At 38.6% G+C, this 27,696-nt stretch overlaps 1 protein-coding gene across 1 annotated transcript; it reads left to right on the top strand.

The window, feature by feature from the left end:
• The first annotated feature begins 5,611 nt into the window (after nt 1–5,611).
• Nucleotides 5,612–27,696, top strand: LOC148113805 (vomeronasal type-2 receptor 26-like). Its single transcript, XM_087893401.1, has 5 exons — nt 5,612–5,904; nt 6,873–7,164; nt 14,782–15,636; nt 18,818–18,944; nt 26,786–27,696. Exons 1-5 carry the CDS (start codon nt 5,612–5,614, stop codon nt 27,694–27,696), a joined length of 2,478 nt encoding a protein of 825 aa, XP_087749527.1.

Genomic DNA, 27,696 nt, shown 5'->3' on the forward strand with positions numbered 1-27,696 from the left:
CACAGTCTGCTTTACTTGTAGGAGTCCTCGACCACTCTCTGCTCTTGGTAAATATAATCGGTCAACATCACTTTTAGGGTGCAAGGCATGATTCATTGTCATAAGCTTCCTTGTTTTTCTGTCCAAATTGCCTAACTCCATCTGGGTCCAGTCAATTATTCCTGCAGAGTATCTAATCACAGGTATAGCCCAGGTATTTATGGCTTTTATGATGTTTCCTCCACTCAATTTGGACATTAATATCTTACGAATTCGCCGAATGTACTTGGCTGAAGTTGATTCCTTGACTTTATTATGCATTAAGTCAGAGGCTTCTAAAATCCCCAAGTACTTGTAGCCTTCTTCTGATTTTACTGCCTTTATCATTTCTTCATTCTCTAGTTCTATTCCATCCTCTTCTATGATCTTGCCTGCTTTGGTTGCTATTGTTGCACATTTGTCAATTCCAAACTGCATACCAATGTCTTGGCTGAATTCTTTTGTGTTTTCAATTAATAAATTCAGTTCAGCTTTTGTTTTACCAAACAGCTTCAAATCATCCATGTACATCAAGTGCGAGATTTTCAGTCCTTTCTTTGCAAGTTCGTATCCACAGTTCATCTTCTTCAAAATGATTGTCAGTGGTAGCATTGAGAGTATAAAAAGTAGAGGTGAAAGGGAATCGCCCTGGAAAATGCCTCGTTTAATTTCAACTTCACCCAGTTCTTCTTCATTAGCCATAAGTTTTGTTTTCCAGAGGTTCATTGAAGATTCCATGAATTTTTGTATGTTGCTGCTGATGCCTAATATTTCCAGGCATTTCTTGATCCAGCTATGGGGAACTGAATCAAATGCTTTCTTATAGTCTATCCAAGCCATGAACAGGTTGGTTCGTCTTTTCTTTGAGTTCTTTAGGATTAGCTTGTCAATCAGCAATTGATCCTTTGTTCCTCTTGAGTTTTTGCAGCATCCTTTCTGTTCTACAGGAAGCAAGTTATTTCTTTCCAGGTATCCATAGATTTGGTTTGCAATGATACCAGTAAGAAGCTTGTATGTTGTTGGCAAACAGGTAATTGGCCTATAGTTTCCAGGGTCCTTTCCTTTTTCTTTATCTTTTTGGATCAAAAATGTCCTTCCAGTTGTCATCCATCCATCATTTTCAGGTGTTTTTAGGATCTGGTTCATCTGGGTTGCCAATGTTTTGTGCAGACTTGTTAGTGCCTTTAACCAGAAGCCATGCAGCTCATCCGGTCCAGGTGCACTCCAGTTCTTCACTTTTCTTGACTGTCTTTGCACCATTGCTTTTGTTATTTTCACGTCTTCCATTTTATACACTTTAATAGAGTCCTCAACCTGTTTGATCCATTTTGCATTTCTGTTGTGCTTCTTGTTGTTTTTCCACAAATTCTTCCAGAATTTCAGAGCTTTCTCTTTATCAGGCTTTTCATTTGTTGTTACTCCGTTTCCATTTTCTAAATTCTTATAAAACTGGTGCTGATTTGCTCTGAACTGTGAGTTTTCCTTGAACTGAGTTACTCGGTTTTCATACCTTTTAATCTTTTCAGCGATGGCAACAACCCTCTGCTTCAGCTCTTCAATTACTACTGCAATCTCTTTATTCCTCAGATCGTATCTTGCTTCCAGGCTGCTTTTGACCTGCTTGTTCTTTAGCTGACTTTGCCTTAGGTTCTTCAAGTTGCTCAAATCTCCACATACTTTTTTGATCTTCAATTCTAACCGAATTTTCCACTTAGGCTTCCCCTTCTTGCCTCTTTGGTTCTTTTGTATTTTCAACCCCAGTTCTTTGGTGGTTATGACAGCTGCTGCATACATCAGTTGGTTTGTTTCGGCTAATGTAGTGGTTCGAATAGTTTGCACAGCCTCATTGACCTTTTTTAGTACATTTCTCAATTCTTTCCGGTTCACTTGGTTCAGCTTTGGCAAACGTGTTCTTTCAGCATCTTTCATTTGGTGCTTTATTTTTCCAGCTAATTGAGCACTATCTGTTGGTGTTTGTTCTTTGGTGCTTCCTTGTTCTTTATCTTCATCCATTTCAGTATCCTCTTCTTCCCTTTCTTCCTCAATTTGCTTTTGAGTCTGGAAATCATTCTTGATGTTACTCTTCTTTGTTGTTGTACTCAGACCATTAATTGCTTTCTCTTCTATTGCTATTAATTCTTCTGTAGTGAAAAATTTGTGGTTTAGGATTACACGTCGTTGGTCCATTAACCTTTGTTCACTGGTGTCATAGTCCATATGGTTCATCTTCCAAAACTGATACATTCTTTTTTGAAATCCATGTTTTGCTGGCTCAGACTGATAATAAGCTTCCATAATAGAGGTGTTTTCTTCCCTGGTCCAGATTTTTTGCTTTTTGGGTTTTTCTTCCAGTAGCTTGTCAGCTCCATGCCCTGGTTGCCTAGCAGAGGGAGTTGAGCCCTGTAACTCATTTTGCGTAGAATGCCCAGGAGCCATAGCATCCAACGGAACCCTTGTTAATCCGGGCGACAGTTCAGCCGGCATAAATTTCATTTTTTTCTGTATTCACCATGTTTGAATGGGTTGTGGAGCAGATTTTGTCTGGCCCTTCACCTAAGGTCTGTCTGATATGGTTGCACCTGTTCAGCATAGCCCTTAGGATCACTAGAGCACGCAAGCCCCTCCACCACGACAAGGTAGAGCTCCTCGGAGGGGTTGTTATTATTATTATTATTATTATTATTATTATTATTATTATTATTATTATTTAATTTATTTATTTATTTATTTATTTATTTATTTATTTATTTATTTATTTATTTATTTATTTCAACAGGCTGGCCTGGCCTAACTTTTTAATTGTAAATTTTAAATCGGTTTTAAAAGTTTAGGGGTGTTTTAATCTGTTTCAGGCCAAACTTTTTAATTCGGTTTTATATTGTCTTTTAATTTTTGTAGTCTGTATGTTTTATCTCTTTAGCTGTTCACTGCTCTGAGTCCTTCAGAGTAGGGCGGTATATAAATCTAATAAAATAAAAAAAAGAAAAGAAAAATAACCTCAATAGTCCAATTACATTACTATATTCCTACTCATTTTGGTATTGGTATTTGGTATGTTTTCCCCAGATCACCCCTAATTTTGATAGTCACAGACAAAGGACAGATCTATAGATAAATGCAAATCCAGATCCAAGCACATCCACTGCTTCATTCCAGATTCTCCACAAACCTGGTTCATATACATGCACAGCAGGTCTGCACTCAGCCTGACCCTAAATCCAAGGTTTGTCCCCAACCCTAATGGCTATACTAGGGGTCTGCAATGTAAAACATGTTAAATACCCTTTTCCCACAAAAAAGAAAACAGCGAAAGCCACAAAATCTGGGTGGGCATGGCCAACATGATGTCACTCACTCCCACCCAGTCTGATGACCCCCCCTCCACACCTACCCAGGTTTTGTGGCTCCCAGTATTTTCTTTTCTCTGGGAAACAGGTATCTCTCTCTCTCTCTCTCTCTCTCTCTCTCTCTCTCTCTCTCTCTCTCTCTCTCTCTCTCTCTCTCTCTCTCATCTCACTTTCTCTTTCTCTCTCATCTCTCTCTCTCAGGGGCAAGGGCCAGGGCCAGCCAGTGGTGGGTTCAGCCGACAGGGAGCCATAGCAGGGGAATGAAAGAGCCACATGCAGCTCTGGAGCTGTGGGTTGCCAACACGCAGGCTATACATTGAAGCAAGTGTGGTCGACAGGTAAATCCCATTATTGTTTTAAAGAGACAAAGACCAAAATAATCCTGGAACAAAGTTTATTCTTTGCAAAGGGCCTTTCTCTCTAAAGTAGAGAAAGACAGAAATAAAACAATTTACACAAGTTTTTATAGTCTTCAGGAACATCAGAATACACGTCAATAAAGTACCTTGGGAATCAGTTTCAGATCTTACATAACATCTTATATAACATATGCAGTACATAATTCCACCCTGGAAATTCCCCAATTCCCAACAGAAATACCCCTCAAAAACATCAATTGCGTACTTCCTTTAATTAATAAGGGCAAGTTAACCCAAAAGCATATTTCCTGCAAGACAAACATCCTCTAAAAAACACAGGAATTACACATTTCCTTTCTCATGTTCTTAAATGTCAGCTAAATTATATAATCAGGTTATACAAGGTAAAACAAAACCTTAACATGATTTCAAAATGGCGTAACTCAGGTTATGCTTTTACAGGAATAATTCCTATTTTTCTCACAGCAAGGCTAGTCCATTCTTCCTCCATGTAACTTCATCAGTGTTGTTATTCTAGTTCATAATCATTTTCCACCTGATTAAAGAGGCCATTCCTTATCTTCTCACAAAAGTACATGATGAAAATCCCTAAATATTATGACAACCACATATACCTTTCATTATGTTTTAATTTTATGATTTTTGTATGCCCATTTCTTTCATAAGATTACAGTTATTTTACTGAAAAAGGGAGCTCACGCAAATCATTTGATATGCCTCATTCATTATGATAAATGAGATAATTATTGTAAATCTACATTAGGATAACTGATATTCCCCACATATTGCAAGTGTAAAAATTGTCCTAGTTTAGAAGTTGCCAAACTTTCATCACCTTCTCCAAATTAAATTTCTGTTCCTTCAGCAAGGAATATATATTTTTTGCTCTTTTTCCTTTTCCTTTCTGGATTTACATTATTATGAATAATAATACACTTGATGGTTCTTTGATGCCTATTGTTTACCCTGAAAAAAAGATAAAAATTGTAAATTATCCATCAGCAATACAGAACCATCACAGGAAAGAAGTTGAAGGACACTCCTTTATGTAGTTCAGTACATGAATATGAGTTTATTAGATATGAATGTTCTCCAATTTCAACAGTCTTATCAGCTTCCTCTTAATAAAGATGCACAGTCAGTAGCATCTATTGTAAAATGTGAATAATAAGAATGAATGTTTTATCACGCTTGGTGAATGTGTAGTAAGCTAGATATTTTTCCTTATAAAATTCCTTATTACATTTTTATATTTTATATAGCCAATATATTGTTCCTATTGTTTCTGGTCATTGTTGCTCTCTGTCTGTCTGTCGGTCTGTCCATCCATCCGTCCATCCGTCTATCTATCTATCTATCTATCTATCTATCTATCTATCTATCTATCTATCTATCTATCATCTATTTTGTTATGCACATATATTTATGTTTATGTATATTTATGTTTATATACATATATATCTCCCTTTTCTTGAATGCTTTTTATACTTATTTTTTTCTTTTCTGAGTCTACTTCAGTGAAGGAAATTACATATATGGTATTTCTCATGAGTTCAGAAATTAAGATTATACTGGTTGAGTTGTGATAAACATCAACATGTTGACTTCAGAAAAGATTATTATAAACTCATCATTCCAAATTGGACATTATTCCCCAATTTGACCATAATTATTAAATAAGTGTGATCTCTATCTGGTCCATGAACATCCCCTTGGGACAGGAGGGAAATACAAAGGTTAACTGTATTAATATTCCATGCTTCAAGCAAAACTGGAGCAAGTGACTGGCAAAGCTATACTACTGCCATTACTGGAAATAGGTATTGCATAGATCCGGCTTTAGAGAAGCTGAGCATTGCCACTAGTATGAAAAGCATTTTAATATCAACAAGGGAGCAAGCATGCTGGAAGAAGGCAGGAACACTCTCAGACAAAGTGGCAGTATTTGTGGCTCTGATGATAGCTATAGAAGCTCTGCTACATGCTCCACACAAAGTCTCTGATGCTAAGTGTCCTGTTGGTGAACCTCTTTCTATCCTCCACAAGTATTACCAGCCAGGCCATTTCATTATTGGAGGCATTTTTTCTGAGATCTTCATTTTTTCGAGTCCAATCAGTTATGAAATGCCGCCTTCTGAAGAAAGTTTTGAAGACCTTGTGTAAGCAGCTTGGGTTTAAGACATGAAATTCTCAAGTAATTCAACTTATTTATAGGGTTCTCATGTAATTATAATAGTAACTCTACATCTCACTAAACCCAATGGAGATAATCAAAGCATGGCAAAATACAGAGGAAATAGGTTTTGGGGAAAGAGCCAGTTTGGTGCAGTGTTTAAAGCACCAGGCTTAAAACTAGGAGACCCTGAGTTCCACTCCAATCTTAGGCATGAAATCAAGTGGCTGACTTTGGGCCCCCCTCTCTCTCAGCCTTAGGAAGGAAGCAACTGCAAACCACTTCTGAAAAATCTTGCCAAGAAAATGCAGTGACTTGCCAAAAGTCAACACTGACTCAATGTAATAAAAAAAAGCAATAAATAAATAAATAAATAAATAAATAAATAAATAAATAAATAAATAAATAAAAATGATTTATTTTGTCAAGCACGTATTAGATAACAGATATAAGTATAAACATGGTTATTAATACATGAAATGGATATGAATAAAAGGGGCATTAGGACAGGTCTCAGTGTACATAAAAGGACAAGATACATTCATCAAGAATCATAAGGTACAACACTTAATGATAGTCATAGGTACAAATAAGCAATCAAATCATACTAGGAAACAATCAAAATAAATTGTGAAGCAGTTTGACTGCTCTGGTTATATTGTGCAAAAAATGAAAGAGATTATTTCTCTCTATCACTATAAAATCTGTAAAGAAAATACAGACACTTATAAATTGGTTTTCGAAATTGACCAGGTGTATCCATGAGAGTGACACTGTTATTTAATAATTTTCAAACCTTATTTGCTTTGAGAAAATATTTTTTTATAATTGATCCATGCAGTTAACATGAAGTGCTGTGTTTTCCATGGATGGGTTGTTTTTGATATGGTAATGTTGAAATAAAATATGCATTCAAAACTGTGATCTAACCCAAAACAATTTCCTGTGACATAGGATGCTTACTCAGAATTATCAGCACATTCTGGCCTTGGCATTTGCTGTGAAGGAAATCAATGAGAATGCCCAACTCTTACCCAATGTGAGTTTAGGCTTCCACATTTTAAACAGCCATTTCTTTGCAAGATGGACCTATCTTGCCTCTATGGAACTACTTTCCACAAAGGACAAATTCATTCCTAGCTACAAATGTGATATTCACAATAATATTGTGGGAGTCATTGGGGGACCTAATTCTGAAGTCTGTCTCCACATGACAAACATCCTGAGCATCTACAAAATTCCACAGGTAAGTGGTAATCATGGAACAACAATTAGGAAACATAAGAGTCTAAAGTTTAAGAACGGTTTTGTTCATGGATGTTAGAATATGGAAATCTCTTTATTAACTGGTGGGACTTTTTTATTTTTTTGAAGAATTTGTCTGGTGGTGCTTTTGTACTGGTATGTGAAGGCTGCAGAATGAAGAGTGTAATAAAATTGAAACAATAACTCTACTAATTTAAGCAATTATAATAATTGAAACAATCACTTTATTGATTAGTCATTAAGCCATAATCTATTTTACATGAGCTCAATCTCAATCTAAGTATTCAGACATCAATTCATCCTCTTGGCTAAGAGCTTTCTTTAGGGACTTTGAAAATCTTAAACTTTCCTGTCATAGCGGTATTCAAAAAAAGTTTCTGTATTTCCTTTTAAAAGTTTAACAAAAAAAGTCTAAACACTGAGGAAACCAAAACAGTCCCAGGAACCTACCTTTTAACCAAGAGTATATCAAATTTATTATCCATATTCTTTTTCACAAAAACCTTGTGAAAGATTTTTGTTGTTGTTGTTAAACGTTTTAAACACAATAATAATCGATAATATAAACCAAAAGGAAGAATAGAGAAAAAAGAAGAAGAAAAAGATGCAGGAAAGTAAAACAGAAAATAATAGAAAGAGAGGAGGTAAAAAAATAAAATTAACAAATATAAACAATTTCCCTCTCTCTTTACCTACTTGTAATTAACAAATATAAAAATCTTCATCCCACTACTCGACTCTTAACTAGAAGCAGATAAAATAAATAAGTCCCAATCCAGGTGTCAGCAAAAACTCCAAGCAGAGCACTAGAATAATCATATTAACTGACAAATATAAAAATCATCATTAACTGTGAGCAAATCTAATAAGTGACATCTTTTCCAGTCCAGATGTTGCCAAATCTAAAAATAACTCCCTCAGAGTTAGACATGTATCATTTTAACCCCTACCAAATAAGCCAGTTTTATATTCTTTCTTTTTACAAAAATCAATCTTGCTCTTTAATTCATTTGAATGACCATTTTCATTTGATTTGAATTTCTTCAAAACTTTAACAACCTTCTTTTGTAGATCTAGCAAGAAGAAATTATTCCACATAGTTCCTAGAACTGACATTTCTATTTCCTTCTTAGTTTTTTAGACTCCTGTCTGTTTTTTTAGACATATATGCAGTCATAAATTCTTCTTTAGATTTCTCTCAATAATTATTTCAGATAAAGATTTTTTTCCAAAACTTTTTCTACAACAACTTCTTTTGCTAGTTCTTCTGTTTCAGAAGGTATACATTAAAAGGCACAACATAGTTGACAATGTTAAGTCAAAGTGCCATTGAAATTCCTCAACAATGTCTCTGAACATCATTATAGGTTCCTCATCTTGTTAGATCTTTGGTATTAATTTTTTTTTTCTTTTCCACAAAATGCATTTTGCCTTCTCCTCACAAGAAGCAACTATATGGAGCACTACCTGAATGATTTCACTTCCTCTCTTTCTTCAGAGAGAGTCAGAGATGCTCTGCAATACGCAGAGCTGTCTTCAGTCTCCCATTTTTGTCCCAAGAGGTCCCTCAACCATCTCACCTAAAGTTCTAACAGAGGTTTACCATATCTGAGCTTCATAATCCAGGCAACCAGTAGGTTGCAGCAAAAACAGAATGATTGTTTTATTTATTTGTTTATTATTATTTATTTACTTTATTTGTCAAGCATGTATGAGATACCAGATATAAGTATAAACATGATCATGAATACAGGAAATGGACACAGATAAATGAGGACAGTAGGACAGGGATGGTAGGCACGTTGATGCGCTTATGCTTGCCCCTTACAGACCTCTTAGGAATTGGGTGCGGTCAACAGTAAACAGTCTAAGTTTAAACTTTTGGGGGTTTGGGGATAAAACCACAGAGTCAGATAGTGCATTCCAGGCATTGACCACTCTGTTGCTGAAGTCATATTTTCTGCAATCGAGTTTGGAGGAGTTTACTTTACGTTTGTATCTATTGTATGCTCGTGTATTGTTGTGGTTGAAGTTGAAGTAGTCATTGACAGGTAGGACATTGTAGCAAATAATTTTGTGTGTCATGCTTAGGTCAGACCGAAGGCTGACATAAGCCTTCTAAATTGTCTAACCCAAAATTTCAAGCCTGGTGGTATAAGGTATTCTGTTGTGAGCAGAAAAGTGGAATATCTCATGAAATATCTCTGGACTTGCTCAATTGTATTAATGTCTGATATGCAGTGTGGGTTCCAGACAGATAAACTGTATTCAGGAATTGGTCTAGCAAAGGTTTTATATGCCATAGTTTGCAATACAATAATCCCAGAGAAGAAGCTTCGCAAGATTAGGTTAACAACTCTTAATGCCTTTTTGGCAATGCTGTTATGGTGAGCTCTGGCACTTAGATCATTAGAAATGAGTACTCCAAGGTCCTTGACAGAGTGAGGGTCATCTACGAGGTTGTATCCCCCAGCTTGTATTTGGTGTTCTGATTTTTTTTTCCAATGTGTAAAACAGAGCATTTGTTGGTTGAGATTTGGAGTTGCCAATCCTTTGACCATTCTGACACATAGTCAAAGTCTCTTTGTAGGGCAGCAGATCTACTACTGAATTAAAAGGGTAAAATTAAACCTCAGCTTTGCTTTCAATATTTCAGAAAGTAGAATAGATTGCATATGATTTGTATTATCTCTGTTTCATTTTGCACTTAGTCCAATACAATCCATATATTCAAAGGTGAGGATTTAAAGAATGTATACAGTTAATCAGCAAGAATTTTTGTATGGCAAATTTATGCATCAAAGCAGCCGGTACAGGTGACCCTCAACATACTGAAATTGTCAGAACCCTCCTACTGTTGTGGGAGGACAGTAGATATACCAATGGTACATCAATGAACAAATGGCCCCATGATACATTTTGAGACCCCTGATTAAGTTCCCTTCCTCCATCGCTGCACTCGGAGATGTACACGACTGTGGATCTTCTTGCGCTGTGAGATTCCCCCCTCTCGCAGATGTGGCCCTCTTCGTTATCGAAGGCCCACCTCAATGACGGGCTTTGGGACCCAGAGAGGTGGCATGTGAAAACTAGGGGGTTGAGGGCTTTTTTCTCAATTTTTTTAGTTAAATTTTTAAGGGGTCCCAGGGAGGGGGAGGGTCAAATTAGAACTCAGGTTGTGGGTTTGGGGAGAAAACCCACAAGGGGGAGGGTCGGGGTGAGGTCTGGCCGTGAAGCGCGGTGGGGGTGGGTGGGCCCGGGATCGAGGGGGGGTTAGAGCTCATCCGGATAGTGTTTCAAATATCAATACTGTGGGTGGGAGGGATAGATATGGCGGGAGCAGGGGGCCATATTGTGTTAGGGGAGCACGCACTTGCTGTTTACGAGTGATGACGTGCTCCGGCCCCCAAGGCTCCACCCGTCTCCCAGGTTGCATAGAACCTCAGGGCCTGGGCCTTCGGCTGATGCTATGCGAATCCATGATATGAGAATCCATGACCTCAGTGCCTTCCGCCATGCCCTTAAAACCTTCCTTTTCCAACAAGCCGGGCTGGCCTAATTCTTTTTAAGTGTTTTTAATTGTTTTGTTTATTGTTTTAATTAATGGGGCCAAATTTATATATATTTTTTAACTATTTTTAGTTATTTTATATAGTTATTTTAACTATTTTAATATTTGTATTTGATGTTTTTATTTGGCTGTTCACCGCCCTGAGTCCTCAGGGAGAAGGGCGGTATACAAATTCAAAAATAAATAAATAAATAAATAAATAAATAAATAAATAAATAAATAAATAAATAAATATGCAATGCCAGGTCCGTAGTAAATAAAGCCCCCCTCATTTGTGATCTTATTCAAGAGGAGGGTGCAGACCTGGCAGGTATTACGGAGACCTGGTTGGGCCAGGAGGGGGGGTTACCCTCATTGAAATGTGCCCACCAGGTTTCCTTGCTTTTCATCAGCCGAGGTCACAGGGGAGGGGAGGGGGGGTAGCGGTTATCATTAAGGAAGGTCTGAAACCGAGGGAGGCCACTGTTCCTCAGACAACCGGCTGTAAATTCCTCCTTGTGAAATAGGGCCATGGGGTTCAGATGGGTTTGCTGATCACATACCTGGCTCCCTGCCACGTTGCAGCAGCCCTGCCCAAGCTACTCAACATCATCACCGCGGTGGCGGTTGATACCCCCAGGCTTATGGTCATGGGGGATTTCAACCTACCGTCCATGGGCGAGGCATCTGAGGTGGCTCGGGAGTTCATGGCTTCCATGACAGCTATGGACCTGACCCAGTTAATTCATGGCCCTACCCACACGGGGGGAAACATGCTGGATCTGGTTTTTGTCTCTGGACAGTGGTTGAGTGAACTCGAGATAGGGGATATAGTCACCGAGCCCTTCTCATGGTCTGATCACTCTCTCCTTCATCTCGACCTTCGAACCACTACACCCCGCCGCAGGGAGGCGGAGCCGGTAAGATGGTTCCGCCCCAGGTGCCTGATGGAACCTGACAGGTTCCAGATGGAGCTTGGGCCATTTCCTGAGGCTCTGGCACACGCCTCGACTGGAGACCTAGTGGCCGCCTGGGATAGGGCAGCCGCTGGAGCTCTGGACCGGGTCATGCCTTTGCGGCCTCTGCCCCGGCGCCGAACTCATTTAGCTCCTTGGTTCACTGAGGAGCTGAGGGAGTTGAAGCACTGGAAAAGATGCCTAGAGAGTAGTTGGAGGGCCAGTCTTTCTGAATCTGACCGGACACTGGTAAGATCTCATATTAGGAATTAACTAGTGGCGATAAAAGCAGTGAAATGTAGCTATTTTATTGCTCTTATTGCATCATCAGATAATCACCCGGCCGCCCTTTTTAGGGTGACCCACTCCCTGCTCCACCAGGAAGCGCAGGAGGGCCCCTTGGAGGGTAGAGCCGAGGATTTTGTTCAATATCTGTATGACAAAATCACTCAGATTCGGGAAGATCTGGGTAGTCTCAGGGGGAGGGACTGGGGCAGGTCTTGAGAATGTTATCTGGGATGAGTTTGATCCTGTGACCCCTGAGGACGTGGGCAGGATTCTGGGTAGACTGAACGCGACCACTTGTTTATTGGACCCGTGTCCCTCCTGGTTAGTGCTGGCTTCTTGGGAGGTGACACGAGGCTAGTTCCAGGGGATTATAAATGCTTCGTTGGGTGAGGGTGACTTTGCTGCTGCCTTGAAAGAGGCGGTGGTGAGGCCTCTCCTCAAGAAGCCTTCCCTGGACCCGGCAATGTTGGTAAATTATCGTCTGGTCTCCAACCTTCATTTTGTGGTGAAGGTTGTTGAGAGTGTGGTTGCGCAACAGTTCCCCCAGCACCTGGATGAAACGACGTATCTGGATCCGTTCCAGTCGGGCTTCAGGCCCGGGTACAGCACGGAAACGGCATTGGTCGCATTGGTTGATGATCTCTGGAGGGCTTGGGAAAGGGGGTGCTCCTCTGTCCTGGTCCTGTTAGATCTCTCAGCGGCTTTTGATACCATCGACCATGGTATCATGCTGCACCGGTTGGAAGAGTTAGGGGTGGGAGGCACTGTGTTGCGGTGGTTCTCCTCCTTTCTCTCTGACCAGTCGCAGTCTGTGTTGACAGGGGGACAGAGGTCGACCCTGAGGCCCCTCATATGTGGGGTGCCGCAAGGGTCGGTCCTCTCGCCTCTCGTGTTCAACATTTATGTGAAGCGCTGGGTGAGATCATCCGTGGTTTCGGGGTGGAGTACCATCAGTATGCTGACGACACCCAGCTGTACATCTCCATCCCAGATCACCCCAACGATGCCCTTGAAGTGATGTCCCGGTGCCTGGAGGCCGTACGGATCTGGATGGGGAGGAACAGGCTCAGGCTCAACCCATCCAAGACTGAGTGGCTGTGGTTTCTGATGTCCCAATATAGTCAGTTGGCGCCATCACTGACTATTGGGGGCGAATCATTGGCCCCCATGGAGAGGGCTCGCAACTTGGGCGTCCTCCTGGATTCACGGCTATCTTTAGAAGAGCACTTGACGGCTGTGACCGGGAGGATTTTTCATCAGGTTCGCCTGATTCGCCAGTTGCGTCCGTTTCTGGATTGGAACTTGTTACGCACGGTCACTCATGCCCTCGTCACCTCCCGCCTGGACTATTGCAATGCTCTCTACATGGGGCTCCCCTTGAGGAGCACCCGGAGGCTCCAACTGGCGCAGAGTGCAGCCGCGCGGGTAGTAATGGGAGCGACATGGCGCTCCCATGTAACACCTCTCCTGCGCGAGCTGCACTGGCTCCCGGTGGTCTTCCGGGTGCGCTTCAAGGTTTTGGTTATCACCTTTAAAGCGCTCCATGGCTTAGGATCTGGTTATTTACGGGACCGCCTACTACCACCAATAGCCTCCCACCGGCCAGTACGCTCTCATAGAGAGGGACTCCTCCGGGTGCCGTCAGCCAAACAGTGTTGACTCGCGGCCCCTAGGGGGAGAGCCTTCTCTGTGGGGGCACCTACCGTCTGGAATGAGCTCCCCCCGGAGATACGGAGGATCCCGGATCTGAGCACCTTCCGCCGTGCTGTGAAGACCTTTTTATTCCACCAGGCGGGCTTGGCCTAATCTCTTCCCTCTTTTTAATATGTAAATTTTAATCTGTTTTTAAATTATTGGGGTGTTTTAATCTGTCTGGGCCAAAATGATTTAATTTGATTTTATCTGGTTTTTAAATTTTTTGTATCTATGTATTTTATTGTTTGGCTGTTCACCGCCCTGAGTCCTTCGGGAGTAGGGCGCTATACAAATCAAATAAACTAAACTAAACTAAACTAAACATACAATAGTTCAATTAGTGAACATTCAAAATTACAACAGCCTTGAAAAAAGTGACTTATCACTATTTTTCACATTTATGGTCATTGCAGCAGCCCCATGGCCACTTGATCAAAATTCAGATGCTTGGCAACTGACTCATATGATGATGGTCTTGGGTTTATGTGAACATCTTTTGTGACCTTAATAATATGAAGCCATATTCATCTAATTGAGGAGTGTCAAACTCAAGGCCCACGGACCGGATTTGGCCCATGGGATGCTTCCATCTGACCCATGGGGCCGTCCTGGAAACAGCGAAGGGCCGGCCTGTGGGGCCTCTGCCAGAATAAATGGAACTGGGCCCTCCTGAGCCCCATTTTCACCAATAAGGGCTGCAGGAGGCCGTCACAGCCAAAAACAGAGCCCGGGAGGCCGCATGCGACCCTCTGAGCTCTGTTTTCACTGGCAGACAACTTCAGGATGCCGTCACAGCTGAAAACTGATGTTGAGCTGGCCACACCCACTCTGGCCATGCCCCTATCCTCCCAAAGGTCAAACACAACCCTGATGTGTCCCTCAGTGAAATCAAGTTTGACAACCTTGATCTAATTTAACATGCTAAATTAACAAATGTGGCAAGAAAGGTCATAAAATGGGGCAAAACTCAGTTAACAAATGTCTCACTTAGCAACAGAAATTTTGGGCTCAATTGTGGTGATACGTTGAGGACTACCTTTACGTTTCAAATGAGTGCATCGTATGATTTATCGTCATGATTCTCATCTTCCATGTGTTCTATCTCAAGATCTTATATGGTTCAACGCCAATGATAAATGACAAGACCAAAGAAGATTTCTTCCACCAGATGTTTCCAGATGGGACCCTTCAGTATATAGGGATTCTTGAGCTGTTGCTGTATTTCAATTGGATCTGGATTGGTGTAGTTGCTTCTGATGATGACAATGGAGAGATATTTGTACAGAATATTCTTCCCAAATATTCTCAGCATGGTATCTGTGTGGATTTCTTAGAAGCAATGCCCAAAATGACTTTTTCAGGTGACTTGACTGAAATAGTAACAAAATGGTTTGCAACATCACATATTGTCACAGGAAGCATGGCTAATACTGTTATTATACAAGGCGAAATACATACTATTGGTGTTTTAAGATTAATTTTTCACGTCGCAAAATTTTATGATACAGCAATTGAGAGTCGAGTCTGGATCATGACAGCCCAGATGGCTTTTGCATCTCCTGGTTTTCTAAGAGATTCTGATGTAAATTGCCTCCATGGAGCTCTGTCCTTTGCAATTCACACAAACTCACCCAGAGGATTCCAGAGGTTTCTGAAAGAAAGAAATCCTGTTTCAGAGAATGGAGATGGCTTTATCAGAGTCTTATGGAAAGAAGCATTTAATTGTGATTTCTCAGATTCTACTCTAGAAGAGAAAGATGCGGAGATCTGCACTGGGGAGGAAAAGCTTGAGAATCTACCTATGACCCTCTTTGATACAAGCATGTCTGGTCACAGTTATAGCATCTATAATGCAGTTTACATTGTGGCGTATGCTTTGCACACAATAACTTCATCCAAGAGAAGACAGAGAGCAAAGATGAAACAAAAAGGACAAGATCAATTAAATCGTGAACCATGGCAGGTATTTTGTAAAACAATATACAGTAGAAGAGTTCTCTTGAATAGAGAATACAGTGCCAGATCTAGTAACTAATTCCCACAACACTGTCAAATAATTTACTAAAACTGTATTACTATTATTGTTCTCTTCCTTACTAGTATCTATCTCTTCCCACTTATTACTATAACCGTGTTGCTTGTATCTTTCAATTATATTGTTTTTATTTGTTTCCTAGTACGATTTGATAGCTTATTAGTAAACTTGACTATCACTAAGTGTTGTATCTTTTTATTCTTGATGAATATATTTTATTCTCCTTATGTACACTGAGAGCGTATGCACCAAAGACAAATTCCTTGTGTGTCCAATCACACTTGGCCAATAAAGAATTCTATTCTATTCTATTCTATTCTATTCTATTCTATTCTATTCTATTCTATTCTATTCTATTCTATTCTATTCTATTCTATTCCATTCCATTCCATTCCATTCCATTCCATTCCATTCCATTCCATTCCATTCCATTCTATTCTATTCTATTCTATTCTAGTGAAAGGAATAGAACAATATGAACAGAGAATATCCACTAAGTGCCAGGAAATAAATTTAAGACCGATCCAAAAGAAAAACAGTTGAGTTCATAATTGATCTGAGGATCATCACTAGGTAGAATTTTAAGATCATATTTTTTCAGAGAATGTATAGATATTACTGGTATGTTAAAGATAGATGTATAGATGTGTAAAAGAATCATATTGAATATTTCAATATTTCTGTCCCCAAAAGAGTTCCTTTTCTTAACTTTTTTCTTTGACTTGTATGTTACAATATAAAAGTGTCAAAGTTCAGACTGAGAATTATTTCCTCTCGTTTAGTCCCTGTGGACCAATATCTTAATATTTTTTTTTGTATTGTTAAGTTTCTGCTGAGTGAATTTGATGAAAACGTTATTGTTTTGAAACTATGGTTTCCAACTTAGAGAGAGTAAACTTTTCTGAACAAATACATTTTTATTATATTAATAAATATAATATAAATATATTAAATGCAACTACTTTTCCAAATATGACACCCTGTCATCACATTACCTGGACAGCTCACCTGGACACTGCTCCCCTCCTTCCCTCCCTTCCTCCTCCTCCTCCTCCTCCTCCTCCTCCTCCTCCTCCTCCTCCTCCTCCTCCTCCTCCTCCTCCTCCTCCTCCTCCTAATTGGAATAAGTTTCATGAATATAAACCTATCTCTAAAATATTTAATTCTTGTCATCTGCAGCAATGTGCTTTCTCCATTACCCACAGTTTTCAACTTTGATAGGACTATTCTAAACATTACAGTATTTTGTGATATCATGTCTCACCACCATCTCCCCAATTTAGCTCCACAAGTTCCTGAGGAATACTTTCTTTAAAAACAGTGCTGGAGAAAACATTTCTTTTGATGATGATGGACATATAATTGCTGAATTTGATATTTTCAACTGGGTCACCTATTCAAATAACTCATTTACAAAAGTCAAAGTTGGATGGATAGACCCAAATTCATTCTCTTCTAAATTGCTCAACATTCATGAAGACGCCATCGTATGGCCCACTAGATTTAACCAGGTATATATTTTGTACAGATCTGGGGATACTTTAGTTCACATTTTGAATGTTCAGAGTGTTCCTTTTCATAAGCTTTTCATAAGCTGGTTTATTGATCTTAATTAAAACAAGAGGTTTTGGTAATAACATTATGCTGAGACAAATTATTGTTGTTACTTATATGATCACTATGTATTCCAGTCAAAGTAGAATTCTCCAGATGATCAAAGTGAAGAAACAATTTCTGTTTCAATCAAATGAAAGACAAAAGCAAACAGCTGCTGAGTGGGCATTAAAATATAGTAATATTTGTGCTTTCTTGTGTTTAGAAATTGTAGTTTGTGTTTTAAAGAAGATGACTTTAATATGCCTTGTTGGGTGAGGCATATTAATCAAATTGTCTTTTCTGGTCTTTACTATAATGATTGAATATAGCATCCAGTCACTTGTAGTTCATCATCAATTACAATTATGCAGAAGTGTGTTTCAGCATGTTCTGACAAGTTCTGGAGAACCAGTAGCGGAAATTTTGAGTAGTTTGGAGAACCAGTAGTAAAAATTCTGACTGGCTCCACCTCCATCTATTCTCTGCCTCCCAAGTCCCAGCTGATCGGGAGGAAATGGGGATTTTGCAGTAACCTTCCCCAGGATTGGGGTGGGAATGGAGATTTTACAGTATCCTTCCCCTGCCATGCCCACCAAGCCACACCCACAGAACTGGTAGTAAAAAATTTTGAAACCCACCACTGCAATTACCTCATTACACATACAATTACTTCAAAAACCCATAATATGTCAGCTTTGGAAGCCATATTAGTACCAGAAGCTTCCATGCTGCCACCTTCTTGTGTGTGGGAAAGTAGGAGGGGGGATTTAGTAGAGGGAAAGTAGTCAGAAAAAATAGCATTCTTCTTATTGGTCAAGGTCATCAGTTCTGCAGCTGGAGAAGGAGTGGTTGGAGTGATGTCTCAAGATGGGACGGATGGTGATTGGACCATGTGATGGAATGATAGGTGCAGGGGGTGGATTTGGAGGTTTTGATTTACTGAGGGAAAACCCAGAACTCTCAGATTCAGATTTTCCCAGATGTGCCAGTATACCTACTCTAATAAATGAGCAGGGAGTTGGACTAGATGACCTCCAAGGTCCCTTCCAACTCTGTTACTGTTACTAAAATGGAACTTTGAGAAAATGCTTGTCTTGGAGTTTTTAATTGGAGTTGGGTTTTTCTGGAATGCTGACATAATATATGGATTCAACCCATTACATTTGATGTAGAAACTAGTAGATAAAGCTTTGTTTGAAAAAAAAATCAACTCCATTCTTGTACATAGGAAAGCAGAAATAATTAATATAAGAAACAGCAGCTTAGATGTCATCCATCTTTATTTAAAAGTAAATACCGTAAGTATTGCTGACGTTATTATGCACAAAAATTTAATGAGTTACACCCAATTAAAAAACAAACAAATATGGAAGTATTTTCCAAAAATCTTCACAATATGCTAGAAAAGAAGTTAGTTATTTTTTCACATTTTATTTATGTGTGTCTTGTTTACAAGAACAAATATTGTCATGGAATGGCAAATTGATTCTTAATCCATTCATGTTCATTTCAGAAAAGACCCCATTCACTGTGCAATGACAATTGTCATTCAGGTTCAAGTAAGACCAAGATAGAAGGGAAACCCTTTTGCTGCTATAGTTGCCATTCATGTCCAGAGGGGAAGATCGCAAATCAGAAAGGTAGGTTATATTCAGCTTATAATATCAAACATTCCTTGGTAACCTGGGTGGAAGGTAAGTCAATGGAATTTATTCATTCATATACATTTCACGATGTAAAAAAGATGTTGAGACTCTAGAAAGAGTGCAGAGAAGAACAACAAAGATGATTAGGGGACTGGAGGCTACAACATATGAAGAACGGTTGCAGGAACTGGGTATGTTTAGTTTAATGAAAAGAAGGACTAGGGGAGACAGGATAGCAGTGTTTCAATATCTCAAGGGCTGCCACAAAGAAGAGGGAGTCAAACTATTCTCCAAAGCACCTGAGGGTAGGACAAGAAGCAATGGGTGGAAACTAATCAAGGAGCAAAGCAACTTAGAACTAAGGAGAAATTTCCCAACAGTTAGAACCAGTGGTGGGATTCTGCCAGTTCTAGGCGGTTCGGCTGAACCGTTTGTTAAATTGCTGGCTCGCCCACCCCTTGCCCCGCCCCTCCGCACCACTGGGCGAGGGGTGGGCGAGCCAGCAATTTAACAAACGGTTCGGTGTTTTTTTATAATTTGATTGGCCTCGCAGCTGCTGCGGGGCTTCAAAGAGCCGCTCTACAGCTGATCAGTGTTAAAAGAAAAGAAATGAGTAGACTGACGCCTGCAATAATAAATGGGTAGACCCAGTGGTGGGATTCTACTTCGGTAGAACCGGTTGTTAAGTAGTTAAGCCAGTGGTTGCCAAAGTGGGTGGTACCACCCCCTGGGGGGGTGGTAGAATGCCTTAGGGGGCGGTAAGAGGCAAGGGGGGCAGCAGGAGGGGCTAAATGGCAAGGAGGGTGCTCCCCCGTGCCTCGCAGCACTTACCTCCTTGCAAGCAAACAGCAAGAAAAAACAGCCCCTTCAGCTTCAGCATCTGTTAATTAGCACAAGTTGATTAGATCGGCCTCCCGCCTCTCAGCTGATTTGCTCTCAGCTGTTTTGCCAGGGCTCTATTGCTCTCTGCAAAGAGTGCTCGAGCAGATTTTTTTCCCCCTAGCCTAGCTATGCTGAAAAAGCGAAACCGAAAATAAAGCAGGGTCTTTGCTGCAACGTGACAAAATGAGGCAGAGAGAGATTTCTTTTTCTTTCTCCTCACCAAAAAAGGTAGGTGCAAACAATGGGAAATTTAGGGCAAAAGAGGAGAGTTCAAGATTTTAAAACACAAAAGAAAAAAAGCTCTATTTAACTAGGGAATTGTAATAATTGAGATACTATTAATTGTATATTGTGTTGAAAGCAGAAATGGTTAAGTTGTGGTTTGTAGGAATATATGGGGGAAATTATATGGTTTATTATTATTGGTAAATATAATTAATTGATTTGTAAGAAATTAGATTGCATGAAAATAATTGGAATATTCATGTTCATATTGATTAATATACAAAAAAGATAGTTATATAACTAATTGATTTATATTAAAATGTTGAATTTGTATTAAACAACTATAATATTACATCATTAACCAATGTGAGGATGGATATAAAAATAGATGACAATGGGAAGGGGTATAATATAGAATAGAAAAATTGAATTTGATTAAGATTAGAGATAAGGATGAACGGTAATATTGGTTTTTTAAAAAAATAGATGAGGAATAAATATGGCAAAAAGAGCCATGATAGTACAGGGGTTTAGTGCACCCTGTAATTAACACAGCTGCCTGCAATTTCTGCTGGTTCGAATCTCTCCAAGGCTCAAGGTTGACTCAGCTTTCCATCCTTTCTAAGGTAGGTGAAATGAGGACCCAGTTTGTGGGGGCAATAAGCTGACTTTGTATAAAACATACAAAAGAATGAAGGCTATTGCTTAACGCATTGTAAGCCGCCCTGAGTCTCCGGAGAAGGGCGGCATATAAATCAAATTAAAAATAAATAAAAAAATAAAAAAAAAGGAAATATAGAAATTGTAAATTTAATTGAAATGACTAAACACTGTTTAAATTTGTGAACCCGCCAAATACTCTATTCAAAGAAAATATATTGTATGTTTGTATGTGTGTTTCTAATTATTGCTATTTATTCATATTTGTTCTCTTTTATTCTTTAAAGTTTAACAATTCATTCTTTATTTTAATATCTTTATATTTGTTTGGGGTTGGCTTTCTTCCCTTTCATCTTTTTTATTGTACAGCAATCTTTCTCCTCAAACCTATCACCTCTCTCTTTTCTTTCCTTCTTACTTTCTCTTCCTCCCCATCTTCTTCTCCTCCCTACTTCCTCTTCCTTTCTCCTTCTCCTCCTCTCTTCCTCCCTCTCTTACCCTCACTCCTACTCTAATTTCCCTTCCCTTCCTCCATCCCTCTCTATTGCTGTATCCTTTTATGCATATGGACTACTCAGAGCGCTGAAAAAGTTATTTTTGACTGGTCCTCGCACTTTTGACCAGTCCTCGAACTTACGACTGTCCTAACATTTTATGTTTTTGCCCTATCTTGTCACCATGGTGAAGAGAAGCAGTTGTGAAATGAGCGACATGGTTGTTAAGAATGCTTCAATGGGCATAAATTATGACCAGTCATAAGTGCAAAGACCGGTCAAAAGTGCGAGGACCTGTCAGAAATCACTTTTTTCAGCCCTCTGGGTAGTCCTTTTGTGCATATGGACTACTCAGAGGGCTGAAAAAGTTATTTTTGATTGGTCCTCGCACTTTTGACCAGTCCTCGAACTTACGACTGTCCTCACATTTTACGTTTTTGCTCTATCTTGTCACCATGATGAAGAGAAGCAGTTGTGAAATGAGTGACACGGTTGTTAAGAATGCCGCAACGGGCATAAATGTGAGGATGGTCATAAGTGGGAGGACCGATCAAAAGTGCGAGGACCAGTCAGAAATGACTTTTTTCAGCCCTGAGTAGTCCCTATGCAGATAGCCACGCCCACCCCGGTCACATGACCAGCTAGCCACGCCCACCCGGTCACATAACCAGCTAGCCATGCCCACCCGGTCACATGACCACCAAGCCACACCCCCAACTAAGCCACGCCCACAGAACCGGTTGTTAAAAAAATTGAATCCCACCACTGGTTAGAACTATTAATCAGTGAAACAACTTGCCTCCAGAAATTGTGAATGCTCCAACACTGGAAGTTTTTAAGAAGATGTTGGAGAACCATTTGTCTGAAGTGGTGTAGGTTTCCTATCTAAGCAGGGGGTTGGACTAGAAAACCTCCAAGGTCCCTTCCAACTCTGTTATTCTATTCTATTCTATTCTATTCTATTCTATTCTATTCTATTCTATTCTATTCTATTCTATTCTATTCTATTCTACTCTACTCTACTCTACTCTACTCTACTCTTTTTTTAAAAAAAAATATTTTTTTAAAACACACACAATACATCTTTTCGGAAGAGCGCATTGATCTGGTCATAAATTTGTTCAACTTTTTGTTCATCTTTAACAAAATTTTATATATTCTATTTTTGCCATAATACTTATCACATATCTCAAATATTACCATCTTATAAAAAGCTAACTCATATTAACTTGATCAAAGCAATTACCCTTCTATTAATCCTCCTTAAATCTTGATTCAATTAATACCTCATAATTATTTCACAATAATTACCCTAAATACTCACTATTAACAATACAATTCAAACATGTTTATCTTTCTAAATCTTATTTCCCTTTCTAAAACTTCCTTACATTTTATTATTACTTCATATAATATTCATTAAATCCTTATTTAATTCTTACTTCATCAAATTTAAATCTTATCTTTAATCTTGAAAATATACCAATTTAACATTTAAACAGAGTTCTTAGTTCAAATAACACAACATAATATTCACAATTATTTCCCTAAATTCTATCTATTTAACAGTACCATTTATATAAAGGCCAGTTAAATGAGTCTTATTTAGCAAATCATAATCCTATATCATTTCAATTTTCTTTTCTTTTGGCTTAAATTAATGTATTATTGAAAATATTCAAATTATTACAATTGTTATAGGTATTTAAACAATATCCCAATTATTATAGCCATCAATTTTCTCAAATAATATCATCCAACATCTCAATAAAAATTAATTCATTATGTTCATTGATATATTTTCTTTACATAATCTAATTTTCATATATTTTAGCTTCAAACTATATTTCAATTTTAGGTATCTATAACATATTCTTCTCTCATTTCTATCTTCCTTTCTCTCTCCCCTATTTTGCCCTATCTATCCTGTTGTTTCCCCTCTCTTTTCTCTTTCTCTTATTTCACCATTGTTAATATCAATATAATCATTAGGTCAAGGTCCTGGACTCTTCTATTTTGCTTTATATTCTCTAGTATTTTCCAACCTTTTTCTTTTATCATTCCACTGTTAATCCCAGTGTAATCATCTTTATTTTTTTCACTGTTAATCCCAGTGTAATCTCTAAAAACTCCTTTCATTCCACTGTTAATCCCAGCATAATCATCTTTATTTTTTCATTGTTAATCCCAATGTGATCTCTAAAAACTTCCTTTTTATTATTACTATCCACATGTTCAGTCACTTCTTCATATTTAATCATATTGTCTTTTTCTTCTTTATTTTCAGTCTCTATGCTCCATCTTCATTTTCTTGTCTGCTTGCGTATGCTCCATTTCAGCTTTTGTGTCCTCAAATTTTAGTCCTCAGTGTAATATTATAATTATTTCTCTTATTTCCATTTTCCGTGGCAAGTACATCAATTTAATCATTTCTCTAATTTCCTGCACCATTTTATTCTTTTTGAGTTAACATTATTCCCATTATAAAAGTTCCATAGTATTCCCCTTTCCCCCCAAAAAAGTTGAGCCGCTTGCAGACAAAGAAATCCTCCCCCAAAAGTTCTCACAGCTTTTATCTGTAAAGTTCACAATTTTCCAAAACAAAGAGCAAGTTGCAATTATTCCTTTTTACTCCTGAAGGTGTCTCTCTGCAATCCACAATTACCAATTGTCAAACAAGTATCCATTTTGTTTCAATCTACATCAACAATCTTATTTAGCTTCTCTTTTTCTTTTCTTTTTTTCTTTCTTTTTTTGCCTGTTCCTCTTAGTCTTCTGATGTGCCTCTCCTTCTTCCCCATCCCTACAGGACGGTTCTGGTCCGAAGACCCATTGGCAGTGGTTCATCAGTCCGGGTTTTAGCAGAGCTCATCAGAGCCTGCTAATTCCCTGACTGTCTCAGCGTGTCGCCAAACCGGAAATTTCTATTCTATTCTATTCTATTCTATTCTATTCTATTCTATTCTATTCATATATTATATGAGGAAAAAATTATGCTGAATGAAATAAATCAGAACATTCCATCAACTCCTTAATTCCTTTTGTTCCAGGCCTGGAATTGATGTTTGTCATTATTTAATGGTCTCCCTTTTTATTTTTGTGGGTTTTGTTACTATATTTTAGTCTGGACTGCCTGTTGATCAACTGGTCCTAACCATTGTTCTGTTGCTTTTCTTTTTTAGTTTATAATATAAAATACAAATGAAAATACAAATGAAAATAATGGGAAAGTAAGGGAGTGGGGAGGAAAGGGAAAAGTGTAGAGCAAAGGAAAAAAGAAAGAAAAGATATTGACTTCTGACTCCCTTTGGTGCAGGAGAACAAGATGATAGCATCAAACCTCAACTTTTAACTTTTAGATAATAATATAAACCAGCCATTTCTACCTATCTACCGGCAATTGGTAAAAATCCAAAATCAAAGTTTCATTTTTTTTCACTTCAAGCACAAGGTCCAGAAGTGGTTTCCAAGCAGAAAGAAAAGTAATTGTGATTTTTTTTTGGGGGGGGGGTTAATCAAAGCAGTCAATTTAGCCATCTCTGCTAACTCCATCAACTTTTGCAGCTATTCATCCATTGGGGGACTAAAAGTATCCTTCCATTTTTGTGCATAATTTTGCTGCCATCAATATATATATATATATATATATATAAAACATCAAAGTTGCATTTTTTTGGTTTATCTTTATGTTCACTTTGAGAATCTCAAAAGATGTGAATCCTATTTCAATGTTTCTTTGTTTTGTTACATGTCCACCATAAGTGATAAAAGGTTCCTTCTTTACATTTGCATTTCCAACATTCATTTGAATACTGTATTTTTCGGGGTATAAGAAGCACTTCCCCCCCCTAAAAGAGGGTGAAAATTTGGGTGTGTCTTATACACCGAATGTAGCCCTGCCCACCCACCAGCCCCCACCTTTTGGCCTCTGCCTCCCAGCAGTTTACCTCCTTGCAGCAAGCAGCAAGCAGCAAGCAGCAAGCAGCAAGCAGCAAGCAGCAAACAGCCCGTTTCAGCTTTAACACAGTCTGATTAGCACAAGTAGCTGATTGTTGGTTGGATCAGCCTCCCGATCCTCAGCTGTTTCAGGCTGCAGGGATTGCCTATTGCCACGCGGGCCTCTGCTGTTTGCTACAAGGAGGCAAATTGCTGGGAGGCAGATTTTTTTTCTTATTTTCCTCTCCAAAAAAGGTAGATGCGTCTTATAGTCTGGAGCGTCGTATACTCAGAAAAATATGGTACCTTAATACATTCTTGGCAACTTATCTGGTCTTAAATATCAACAATATATCATCTTATAAAATTTTTCTTTTAAATTATAATTTAGTGTAAGTTTTAGAATTTTTGTTCCCATGTTCTCCATCATTCAAGCATTACATTACATCCAAAATTCCTTGCCCACTGAACCTTGCAATGCAATATTGCAATGTTGCAACATTCATTCTCCAAATTCAAATTCAATAACACCTTATAGACCTTAGCAATAATATGTTCATCACCACCACACAGTAGGATTTCCAATTCATTTTTCACAAAGTCAAACCTATAACGTTTTTTGTCTGATTTAACTGGTGGACACATCCTTCTGATTCTAACTGCTCTTTACATTTGAGGATAGGCTCACCAAATTTAAAAGATATTAATTGATCATCAGTCCACCAGTCTGGCTTTGCCATAATTTTTTTCCTAAAAAAAAAAAAAAGCTTCTGGGATGGGGGTCGGAGACATCCAAAGAGGCATCTTCACAGAGAACCTTGTTTTATTCCAAACTCTTAGGAAAGCTGTTGATTAACTGGTCCTAACCATTATTCTGCTGCTGTTTGTAAATTCTGTACATTGCCTACAGTCCACTGGAGTTGGGTGGGCAATCAATTCAAATAAATATATATATTTGCCACTCTATCCAATTTGTATAACACTATATAAAAACTTTGTATCCTTTCTTCTAAATCAATACAATGAATAAACATTCTGTCCTTCAATGAAATTGTGAGCTGGTCTTCAATTTAAATATATCCATGTGAAAATTTGTGAGAGGAATTTCTTCTTCAGAATGTATTCCCATGGTGTATTTTAAAAACGTTACAGTTAGATGATATGCCTGAAATAGATATTCACAGAAGGGAAGAAATTCATTTTCCAGCCATTAGTCTGCATGGATATTTTTTTTTTAAAAAAGAATTATGCTATTACCCATCTTTTCCATATCACAATATGAAATTACTATGGCTTCTTATACTGCTGTAATTTAATCTGATGAATTTTACATTGAATTATAACAATTACAATATTGACTAGTCTAATTGTTCATTAGTTTGAATATTTAGTAAATTAATAAAGGGGGGGAAGTAAACATAAATTTGACTTGAGTCTAATTCTATCCACATTCATTGACTATATTACAGAAGTGATTTATTAGTGTTTACAGTCTAGCAACAGGTCTGTAACAACCACGCAGCCTCCCTTTGAAGCATTAAGGCTCACTGTGCTAAAATTCTTACTTAAGTGAGTATTAACCATGTCTTCATTAATGCACAATCTTTCACACTGTAATAATAACATTTTCTTTTGCAGACATGGATGATTGTTTACCATGCCCAGAAGGACAATATCCAAATAGTAACCATAACTCGTGCCTTCCAAAACATATAATTTTCCTGTCTTATGAAGACACATTAGGGACCAGTTTGGCCATTACGGCAATTGTCTTTGCCTGTATTGCCACTGTGGTGCTTGGGATCTTCATCAAATACCAGGACACTCCCATAGTCAAGGCCAACAACCGGAATATCACCTACCTTCTCCTCATCTCCCTTGTGCTCTCATTCCTTTGTAGTTTGTTATTCATTGGACAACCTGAATTGGTGACCTGCCTTTTCCGACAAGCTGCTTTTGGAATTGTCTTCTCAGTAGCCATTTCTTGTATATTGGCCAAAACCATCATTGTGATTTTAGCTTTCATGGCTTCAGTGCCAGGATCCAAGATGAGGAGATGGCTGGGCAAAAGATTAGATAATTACATTGTTGTTTCTTGCTCCTTTGTTCAAGTCATTCTTTGCACTGCATGGCTTGTAACCTCAGCCCCACACCCAGAAGCTGATATGAACCTAGTGGCAGATGAAATCATTCTGGGATGTAATGAAGGATCTACTCTCATGTTTTACTGTGTCTTGCTCTACCTGCTTTTCCTTGCCATTGTTGGTTTCAGTGTGGCTTTCCAAGCACGGCATTTACCGGACAGTTTTAATGAGACCAAGTTCATCTCCTTCAGCCTGTTGTGTTTTTGCAGTGTCTGGTTGTCCTTTTTTCCAACTTATCTGAGCACCAAGGGGAAATACATGGTGGCTGTGGAGATCTTTTCCATATTATCCTCCAGTGCAGGGCTACTGGGTTGCATCTTTTTCCCCAAATGCTTTGTTATTCTAGTAAGGCCTGATCTGAATAATAAAAAGCAGTTAATGAGAGGCAAGAGAGAAGGAATATAA

Source organism: Pantherophis guttatus, chromosome 4 (genome assembly GCF_059756535.1).
Source record: "Pantherophis guttatus breed Tessera chromosome 4, ASM5975653v1, whole genome shotgun sequence".
Classification (NCBI taxonomy): Eukaryota; Metazoa; Chordata; class Lepidosauria; order Squamata; family Colubridae; genus Pantherophis; species Pantherophis guttatus.

Bases quoted from the DNA above. Each gene is read 5' to 3' on its own strand.
- LOC148113805 (XM_087893401.1), top strand. From the start codon at position 5,612: ATGAAAAGCATTTTAATATCAACAAGGGAGCAAGCATGCTGGAAGAAG. The intron at 7,165-14,781 runs GTAAGTGGTAAT...TTCTATCTCAAG, and splicing joins GCATCTACAAAATTCCACAG to ATCTTATATGGTTCAACGCC. The intron at 18,945-26,785 runs GTAGGTTATATT...TTTCTTTTGCAG, and splicing joins GAAGATCGCAAATCAGAAAG to ACATGGATGATTGTTTACCA.